This window comes from Cajanus cajan, chromosome 8 (genome assembly GCF_000230855.2).
Source record: "Cajanus cajan strain Asha chromosome 8, NIPB_CcT2T_4, whole genome shotgun sequence".
Classification (NCBI taxonomy): domain Eukaryota; kingdom Viridiplantae; phylum Streptophyta; class Magnoliopsida; order Fabales; family Fabaceae; genus Cajanus; species Cajanus cajan.
The window spans coordinates 20,468,899-20,480,163 of NC_138524.1; the positions used below are offsets into that span (position 1 = coordinate 20,468,899).

An 11,265-nucleotide genomic window follows, 5' to 3' on the forward strand; every position below is an offset into this window, starting at 1 on the left:
AATGATAATAAATTAATTGTTTTTTATTTTATTATCTAATATAAATGATTAATATATAATAGTCATTAAAAATATATTTATATTATACTAAAATTTACTATTAGGATAATTATTTGCCGAGAAAAACTTAAGTTTCACATCGACTAGAAATGAGATAATTAAAGAGTATATAAGTGGATGAGAAAAAAAATCAACTTAATTATAATAAGAGTTGAAAAATAATTAATTTTAAAGGTTAAAAATAACTAATTTTAAAAATTATTTTGTGCTAATGTTGTTACTGACCAATATTTAATATCAACTAAAATACGTTAGAGGGGACAAATTCACCTTTTGAAAAAAAAAATATTAAACAATCAACTTAATTATAATAACAGAGTTGAAGATTTGTAAGCAATCACATACGTACATACATGCTCATGAATGTTGTTCTAATTAAGAATTTAAGATCAAGTCGTGAAGACGGTATATTTTAAATGCTTGATAAAAAAAACTAACATCATGCAAGTGCGTGATTGTCAACAAGTTAATTTAAAAAGAAATTAAATGGTGTTTTTAATACACAATTTGGACAACAAAATGTTTTCCCTTTGATTGTTGGGTCTATTTTGAAAATGCATATGTAAATAATAAATCAAGTAAAAAAACAAGATGGAGATGTATTGTCAATTTTTTAATATTTAAATAATAAAACTGATTTAAAATTTAAAATGTTAGATGATACTTATTTTTCAACTTATAAATATACAACAAAAGGATTAGTTATATATTTAATTTGCATTTTTTTTTGACAGCATATGTAGTTTGCATATTAATTAAAACTCAATGTTTTAAAAGAATAATATACGTAGTGGAGAATCTACGGAGTCCTCTCTGGCTTAGTTAGCAACATATTTTTTTTTAAGAAATATATTATTCATACTATAATTGTTATAACATGTTCTTTTTACACCATTATTTAATTTTTTTTTTATATCATTTTTCAATTTTCATCACACTCACATTAACTATTAATTTGATTACACATTTTTCTTTCTTTTTTCTTTATATTTTTCGTTTATAATTAATTAATTTGTAAATTAAAAGTTTTATAAATATTTTTTCATTTTGTTATTATTAATAAATGGGAATAGCTCTATAAAATCCTTAGTTGATGACGATGTGGCTTATAAATAATGTCAACTATCCAGAGTCAACGGTTTCCTTGAATTTAATTTGATCCTAACAAGCTGCTGGTATGACACTGTTATCAAAGCTCAATGTTTTCAAATAATGAATCATATAAATGATTGAAAAATCTAAAGTCAACATGCATGCCTCTTGTCCTCTGCTGGCTTAGCTAGCATCTTAACCTTTTAAAGTTATACTATTATTTATATATTCATTTTCTATAATAATTTTTTTGCTTTTATGTAATTAATTATCTTATCACGTATTTCTACGGCTCCAAAACTATATATTGATGTTTTAGTCCTTCTCTCTTTCTTCAAAATTATTGATATTATATAAATTCTAAGTACCCTTTTATATATATATATATATATATACTTCTATTTAATAATTATTTCAGTACTACGAAAATAATATTTTGTGTCGGACTTTCTACATCATTTGTTAAATAAATAATAACTGTTATGATATTAATTAATTAATTAATTTAATAAATATTGAATATAAATATTTTAAAATTAATATATTAATTTTTATGATATTAAATATTTCTCAATATGTGTATTTGACTTTGAACATCTGTAATTTTAGATAGGAAAGAGTTGATTTTATTTTATTTAAATTTTTGTAAAAAAAGCTATAATTATACCTTTTTCCTTTTTTTAATTGTTGAGAAATAAACTAGAATGATATGCATTAAATGTTTTACACAGTGATTTAAAATCTGGATCGAACTGGCCGGTTGAATCAGTATTGGACCGGGAACTGGTGGTCTAGCCAGTCCGAATCTTAAGTTAGATCGGTTATGCAGTTGACCTGTTTTAAATCGGATTGAACCGGTCAATTTTCCGGTTCAACCGGTCAACCGGTGGGTCAAACCGGTTCAACCACTTTTTTTTCTTATTTTTTTTAAATTTTTTTAAGGGACCATAAACCACAAAAATAATAATGAAAATTGAATCTCTTAATAGAAGAACAAAAGGTCTTATTAAATATAACAATGACTACTTGTTCTAATGTATTTGTTTGTAATATATACAACTTAAATAACTTTTATAGTATATTATTAATTTTAAATTATATATTTAATAATATAATATCTATGTAGATACTACATATATTATTTTGTGATATCAATTGCAAGCATATTATATATGTACATATTATTTATATTTTTAATTTGTATTAATATATAGTTTAACATGTAATTTTTATGTATTTTTTTACAAAAATAAAAATAAAAATAATTTTAAATAAGATAGAAAAATTGAAATTTAAAATAAATATGAATTTATTAAAATTTATAAGTATAAAATATATTTAATATGAATATTTTTTTAATAAAAATAAATAAAAATCGAGTCATGCGATTACTAGTGACTCACCTGTTCAACCTTTGACCCACTGACCTCATACCTTAACCGGTTCAATGACCAGTCTAGTTTTTAAAACTATGATTTTACATATCAACATTTGGTTGAGCAAACTTTAAGTTAAAAAATTTTAAAGGAAGCCCCGTTCAAGTTTTGGAAAGAATAAAAATGTAAATGGCACATAAGATTATATTTGGTTAAAAGGAGGAGAGAAGGGGAAGATTTTAATGAAGGGAAAGGAAAGGGAGGAAAAGAGTTAAAAAAATTATTTGGTTGAAATGAGAACAAATGATTAAATATTTGTTTTTCTCATTTTGTTTACAAAGGGAGTAGAGAGATTTATAAAACAAATTTACCCTTATATTTTTATAAATTTAAATTTAAAAAATATAAATAAGAATAATTTGAACATACTAAAAATGTTTTAAAATCTTTCATTTCCAATATTGCATTAAAGCTAAAGTTAATTGAGGAAGAGTTTGCTCTTTTTCTTCCCTTCTCATCTTAAACATTCATCATCTCTAACAAAACACTATTTAGTGGTCTAGTAAAATAAAAGTTAAACATAATTTAGTATTTGCACATGTAGCTGATTTTAAGTTCCTATGCTTAAAAATTTATTAAATTAGTCCTTACATGTATAAGTATTATTGAATTAATTATTATCATTATTTCATGATTAAACAGCGTTACAAATGGTTCTACATAGGTTGTTAAATACATTTAGAACATATTATCCATCACCAATTCCTAAATGTGTTTAATATTGTTCAATTTATTCTTTTCTAACAAGAGTTGTAGGCACAATTACAAGAACAAACATAAAAGAGAAATGGTCTTGGAATCCATAGACTTAGAAGCATTTGCCACTTTAAACTACGACACTAATATACATGTATGTTTTAGTTCACTTCTTTGTTAAAGTGGAAAACGACATGGTCACACACATATATATATATATATATATATATATATATATATATATATTTAACCATCAACCTATAACCTTTCTAAATAAGGAGTAATAATAGGGACCAAATTGATGACATATTGATGTGTAGGGACTAATTTCATATTTTTTCATGTATGGATATTAAATTGAGAATAAAATTAAATTATGTGTTTAACAAAAAAATAAAAAGACAATAAAAACATGACTGTTTAAAGCTTCCACCACTTGCTTCACATAAAATATAAATCATAAACAGCTCCACCAACTAAGATATATAACTCCAGATTTTCTGAACGAGGAGCAGTAGTTGGACAATCATCCCGATAGTCAAATACAACAATTTGAGTATCTGATTTCAATTCCACCTTAGAGTTTAGTTAGATAAACTTCAAAAAAAAAAAAAACTTATAGTCAAAAGAGAAAAAATTATGAAAAAAGCATAAAATAAAGTTTTTAATAAATTAAAATTAATTTATACATAAACTAATTCATAAAACCTTTTTTCAATTAATTTTTTCAAAATTTTATTTTTTTTATTATGCATAAGTTAATTTTAATTCACATAACAAAATTGCCTGGCTCATATCAGAAAACTTCCCGCAAGCTGCATGCGCTTGCTTAAACATGAACACTAACTCGTATTAAAGGTAGAACTTCAATTTTAATGAAATAAACAAGTATATTTAGTAAGTTGGACAATTATACAAGCAACTATCATAACATTTAGAAAGAAGTATTAATAAGAAAAAAGAGATAAAGAGAATTAATTGATATTAAGGGAGTTTATGCAATATTATATACAATTATCCACTTATCTTTTGTCCTTCCTACCCCTATAAAAGACTTTCAAGAATCTAATCTATATATACTTGCACTTCATCTTTCTTCTACAAAGAAATTTGGTCACCCCTGAAATCATGGCACTGTCATTTTTACTCATGCCTTTGTTTCTCTTCACCATTATTGTGTCCCCAAACACTTTCTCATCCTATGCTTCTCCTGTCTCTTACACGGATCATTGTGGTTCTATGGTTCCAATTCCAAACTCAACCCTCAACGAGTCAAAGTTCAAAGTCTTCCCACACGGTCAACGCCAAGATGGTTACTATCTTGGTGGTGGCACTGTCTACCCCTGGGGAGGGGGTCAGAAACATGTTACCCTTCAAATCAAGAATGTGTTCGAAACTGATGTTGCTGGCATCCTCAAGGTTGGAGCAAGGTTAGAAATGCGAAGTGCCACTTGGTATTACCGTGTCCATGATGGAAACTTCTCAGATACCAACATGTGGAACTACAAAAAGTTACCAAGTTTTATAACGTTTTTGCTTGAAGGGTTCTTGTCAGAATCTTCAGGGAAGCTTTGTATGGTTGGAACAGAAACTGATGATGGCATGCGGCAACCCTTGGAAGTTGTTCTCAGGCTTTACAATGTTGTCAATTCGAGGAATACTATTTCTACTTTGGTTACTGGAAGCTTGGAAAGCGTGAGTTCTGAGCACGAGGTGAGTTATTTTGAATCCCTTTCGCTGTTTATTTTTCCAAAAATGGATTATGAATATAGTTTGGATACTAAAGAAATAAGAAAGGATTATGCTGATGAAGGTGAAGTAGAGGCCGGTTTACCAGTTAATCCAGTTAGATTTTGCTCAAAGCTTTTTTCAATGATTAATGGTAATTATGATTTGCAATATCAACGTGATTGCAAATCTGCAAAGAATTGCAGTCCTGTTGAAGTTGATGCCAACCAATTGCCTTACATTGTGTCTTTGAAAGTATTGGTTTGTTCAAATGTTAAGCAAAGGCTGAAACTATTGATTGGTTTTGGCAATATTTATTTTGGTTCCATTGGGTCTTTCAATCCTAATTCTACATTAGTTGGAGAAGGGTGGTGGGATGAGGAAAAGAACCAATTGTGTATAGTTGGTTGCCATTTCTTGGGAATTGGAGAATCAATGGCCAGTGTCCATGTGGGTGATTGCTCAACAAGAATGAGCATGAGGTTTCCAAAAATTTGGTCAATGAATGATGCAAGTAGCATTGTGGGCCAAATTTGGAGCAACAAAGCTGTGGGGGATTCAGGTTATTTCAAGAGAATGATTTTAAGAAGTCATCAAGACAAAAGGGATAGAATTTCTGGTATAAAATATGAGTATAGCCAACTTGACAAAGCCAGAAAAATGTGCCCAAGACAAGAACCTCTCAAGAACAAGGGAATAAGGTATCCTGATGTTTATTCTTCTGACATGAGATTTGGCATGGGAGTTGAATACTATGACAAAATAGTTGCTTGGGGTTCTTCTATAACATTTGGTATTAATGATCAGATCCAAAAGTTATACATAGATGAAAATTTTGTTCCCAAGTCCAGCCACACACAACCATTTATTTCTGCAAACTCCAGCTATGTTGGCTTGTACAATGTTAGCTACCAAATTAGCTTCAGTCTAGAACCTGATGCAAAATTAGGTGAGAAGTCATTGTTAAATGCAGCAACAAACGCAACTGAGACAGATATTAATGTTTCTGCTGAGGGAATCTATGATGCTGAATCTGGAAGCTTGTGTATGGTAGGTTGCAGGAATCTTGGCTCATCAAACCTAATACCATCAACAGATTCTGTGGATTGTGAGATTATAGTCAAGTTTCAGTTCCAACAGCCAATGGAAAAGAACTGCGGAGGTTATATTAAGATTAAGGGAAGTATTGAAAGCATGCGCAAAGATTCAGACCCTCTTCACTTCATTCCCTTGAACCTGTCTACAGTTGCAGATTACCCAATAGACCCAAAACATATCATAGCAAAAGTAGATGTGGAGATCATAATGATTCTGGTGAGTACCACACTAGAATGTGTGTTTGTGGGTTTACAACTCTACCACATGAAAAAAAATTCTGACATGCTTCCCTTAATGTCCTTTATCATGCTATTGATTCTCACTTTGGGAAATATGACATCTCTTGTTCTCAACTTTCATTCCCTTCTTGCACAAAATCATGCAAAGATAAACATTTTGCTTGAAAATCAATGGCTTGGACTAAATGAAATTGGTGTAAGGCTAATAGCAATGGCAACATTCCTTTTGCAACTCCGACTCTTGAAGCTAACATGGTCGACAAGAAAGGGTGATAGAAATAAGAATGGCCTCTGGATTGCTGAGAAGAAGGTTCTCTATGTGATCTTTCCGTTATATGCTGCTGGATTCTTAATTGCACTGCTTGTGTTCCGAAACAATGCTTTGCATGATCATTTTGTGCATTCATCTGGCCTTTCAAAATATTTATCGTGGATGAAATTGAAATTTTATTCAGATTTGGTGCTAGATGGCTTTCTCTTGCCTCAAATTTTGCTTAATATTTTCTGGAATTCCAAGGGCAATGCTCTTTGTTTTTCATTTTTCTTTGGAATCAGCATGGTGAGACTTCTTCCACGTGCATGTGATGATCTCTTTGTGGCTCTTCTACTTGTTCTTGGCTATGTCATTGCCGAGCCGCAGCAACAGGTTGCATATTATTCCCGTGCTTCGGATAAGATTACTCCTTTGGTAGTGTTGATGTTTGCTATAATTATCTATTTGCAACAAAGGTTTGGTGGTCGCAGCATTCTATTTTTGAGAAACAAAGGGAAAGAGTACGAAAAGGTGTCAGTGGTGACTCAAGTATAGCTCCAAAGAAATCCAACTCTTGCACGTCACAATTTCACTCCTTCAATACTCTCATTCAATAAATTGCCATTTTACTCCTACAGATGGCAGGCAACTAGAGATGTTTGATTTATTCTTTGAAATTATTGTATTCGTGCTAGTGTTTGATAAACATTCTAATTTGTTGGTACAATATCATTGCACAAGCTGTGTAAAAAGAAGAAAAAAGAATTTTAATTTGTTGTAATTGCCTCCTTCCCTTCCTTATTTACCATGACAAATTTATCGCCACTCCCAATGAAACACCAAAAACCATACCAAACTATCTCATCAGAATTTTGGTACAAACCCTCATTGGGTCATAAATAAGGATATGGAGAGAAGAAGAGGAAATGTAATAGCATGCCTCAGTTGGAATCCCTAAAGGTATTAGGATATTAGGATATTAATAATATATCTTTTCATATTAAGATATTAATAATATATCTTTTTAGTTATCTTTAGGATATTAATAATATATTTTTTCCTGTTAGTTTGTTCTACTTTGGCTAATATATAAGTTGGCCTTGCAGTACACAATAAAACAGATAGTTTTTCAATCATATAAGTCTCGTGATTCTATTATGGTATCAGATCCATTTAGATCCACTTTAAAAAAAATGGGTCACCTACCATTGATGCATGCTTCATAGGCGTGAAGAGGTGTATTGGAAAAAATTCAAGTCCCGCCAATCCTAGATCATTAAAAAGGGTCACCTACCATTTATCCACGTACTAAGCCCAATAGTGCTGGACGTGTGGGGGTGTATTGGGAAAAATCCAAGTCCCACATCGACTAGAGATTAGGTAATTAAATAGTATATAAGTGAAAAGCAACCCTCACCTTATAAACTGGTTTTGTAGGGTTGAGTTAGGCTTAATCCACTATTCTAACAAAAGGGTCTTGGGAAGGGAATGAAGTATCCCTTGGGAGAGAGCTTTTTGCTATCACACCTTGGAATATTTTCTTACTTAAACGGAAAGAAAGAGTGAAACTGAGTGTGTGTTTGCTTTTCACTCTCTGTCAACTTGGACCGAAGTACCAAACAAGCACCGAGTGTTTATGATTAATATGAATTGAGGGTTGGGAAAGAATTTAGAGGATTTTTTTTAGGAGTCTCCTCATTCCCATTAGCCTAGTCCATTTAGATTAATCCTTCATTAAAGCCCATTCAGCCCATAAACGATATTAACCCAAAAACTCACTTAAGTTATTAATTTTTACAAAAATAAACTTACTTCCCCTATAAATTTTAATAAAAACCACTAGATCAATCATCAGAAAAACAGTCAAAGTTACAAAAATGTATTCAACTATATTATAAGATTAAGTTACACACACAATTCTGTTTAAAAAGTTATCCATATGTTGTAGAGGAAAAGAAATGTTGTAGAAGTTTTTTTTTCTTCCAATATTTATTAGATTTTCCTGATCCGTGTAAAATAACGTAGGACTACACACTTCTTATGGAAGACAGAGGAAGTAAATAGTTTATATGAATTTTTAATATAAAAATTAATATTTTTAAATTTATTAGTAATAGTAATTAGTAATTAGTAATATTAGTAATTATTAATGAAATGTAAATGTAATACTAATTAGTAATTAATTACAGTAAAAAAAATATTAAATACATAATTTCAGTGTAATTTCTTTTAATTTTATAATAGAATTTGTATACGAAACACTTTTGGTGGGATTTTTAGGACTGAAAGGTGTGTTGGAGAAGTTGTTCCCTTTTTATATGTTATGCATAGATGACAGGAATAGTTGGATGGATTAAAATGTTACAGAAGTTGTTCCCTTTATTTCTTCTATTCATCAGCTAATTTTTCTTAATTTGTGTAAATTAATTTATGATGAAACTCATTATAAAAGTAAGAGGGACATGATTTTTTAGCATATAATAATGTATAATTTTAGATCTAGTTGTATCGGTAATTATAAATCTAGTATTATTACTAATTACTAATACATTAAGTAAATGTAATAGTAATTTGTAATTAGTTACATAAAATTATTAAATCAATATTTTTTTGTCTAATAATTTTTTATAATAAAATTGTATATATATGAAAAGTTATGGCAGAAATTTTTGGAGGAAAGGGAATGTTGAAGTATTCCCTTTACATATGTCATAGATAAATGTCATTGATGGGGAAATTTTGGAGGACAGGGAATATTACAAAAGTTGTTCACTATATTTTATTTATTTATTATTTTTTCTTAATATGTATAATTTTGAATGATAATAATTATAGGAGACAAAAGTATTTATCTTATGTGAATTTTTAACATAATTATGAATAAGTTCACATCTAGGAGTATTAGTAGTTAGTAAATTAGTATTATTAGTGATTTTTGGAGGGAAAGAAGTATTGTACAAGTTGTTCCTTTTATTTTGTCAATTTATTAATTTTTTTAATATTTATAAAATAATTTAAGATAATATTTATTATGACTATTTAAAAGCAGGCACTTCGTGTTTCTAAATACTTTTAAAAGTAAAATAAAAAATATAATAATATAAGCAATAATTATTTAGAGAGAGAGTAAGTTTAAGTAGATTTACTCAAAGTAAATAGATCCCTCTTCTATATATAATAGTTTTTTTATATTAATTTATGTAAATTGATTTAGGACGATACTTATTAAAGAGAAATGGAAGGAGATAATTTTTTAACATAATCATGCATAAATTTAGATATAGTAATTATAAGTCTACTATTATTACTAATTATTAATGAAACTTAAATGTAGTAGCAATTAGAAATTAGTTACATAAAAGTATTAAATCAATCTTTCTTTGTCTGATTCTTTTTTATTTTATAATAAAAATTGTATATGAAAAGTTTTGGTGAAAATTTTTGGAGGGAAAGGAATGTTGAAGAAGTTATTCCCTTTACATATGTCATTCATGGTGGAAATTTTTGAAGGATAGGAAATATTGTAAAAGTCGTTCACCATATTTTATGTATTTATTACTTTTTTTTAATATTTGTAAAATAACCTAGAACCATAATAATTAAAGGAGATAAAAGAAGTATTTATTTTATATGATATATGTAAAATAATTTAAAATGACACTTATTATGATAGAAGTTATTATTATATGTTAATTTTTAATAAAAATAAATAATTTTAAATCTAGTATTGTAATTAGTCAATTAGTATTATTAGTAATTAATTATTAATGAAACTTAAATGTAACAGTAATTAATAATTAATTACATTAAAAAATATTAAATACATATTTTTATCAAATATTTTTATTTATAAAAATTTGTACATGAAAAACTTTTGGTGGAATTTGTTGGAGGGAAGTGTATTTTGCAAAACTTGTTAAAGATATACAATATTCAAAGAAATATTTAGAATAATAGTGATATTAGAATTGTGTGAGATGGCTAAGCTTTCTTTGGCCCAAATAATTTTGGCTCTTATAATCTTTTTGGTTTTAGGTTTGGTTTTTTTTTTTAACAAAAAAATAGTTAATATTATTGGAATAAACGGGTATAAGGGATATTTGAAGCCTTTTACACTAGATATATGAAGCAATTAACAAGGAAAAGATTAAATTAGAATAGCCCCTATAAAGAGTAAGGTCCAACCAACTAAGAAGAAGCAAAATAAACTCGTTCCCTTCTTTTTGTAAAACTACACGTGTCGAGAATATGAGGCATTCAGAGCACATGTCAAACCACCGTACAACCACTACATCAGTAAAGTGCCTAAAATCACGTAATATAGCATTTGGTTGCTCCTCTATTAGGACGTGAAGCATTAAGTCATCACCATTATGTGCCACCAAAGTCAATGTCTTTTCATTCCCCACCATGTAATAGTGCCTCGAATTGCCACGTAAAGACGAAGACACTTCTCAATCTGCCACTTGCACCATATGCTAATAGGGGTGGGCAACGGGCGGGTTCGGTTGGGTTTGGGTGAAAAATGTTCAACCCGTTGCAAATCGACTTTGGAAAAATATGACTCATATATGACCGACTGAGCTTTCGGTTTAAGGCGGTTCGAGTTGCAACGAATTTGGATTTGGGCAGGTGGGTACAATCGGGTTTGAGATTTTTTGTG

The 11,265-nt window shown here is 29.0% G+C and overlaps 1 protein-coding gene across 1 annotated transcript; it reads left to right on the forward strand.

Moving 5' to 3' along the window:
* Positions 1–4,412: 4,412 nt before the first annotated feature.
* LOC109818437 (uncharacterized) lies at positions 4,413–7,157 on the forward strand. The gene has a single exon (XM_020383902.2). It carries the CDS (start codon positions 4,413–4,415, stop codon positions 7,155–7,157), a length of 2,745 nt encoding a protein of 914 aa, XP_020239491.2.
* Positions 7,158–11,265: the final 4,108 nt, after the last annotated feature.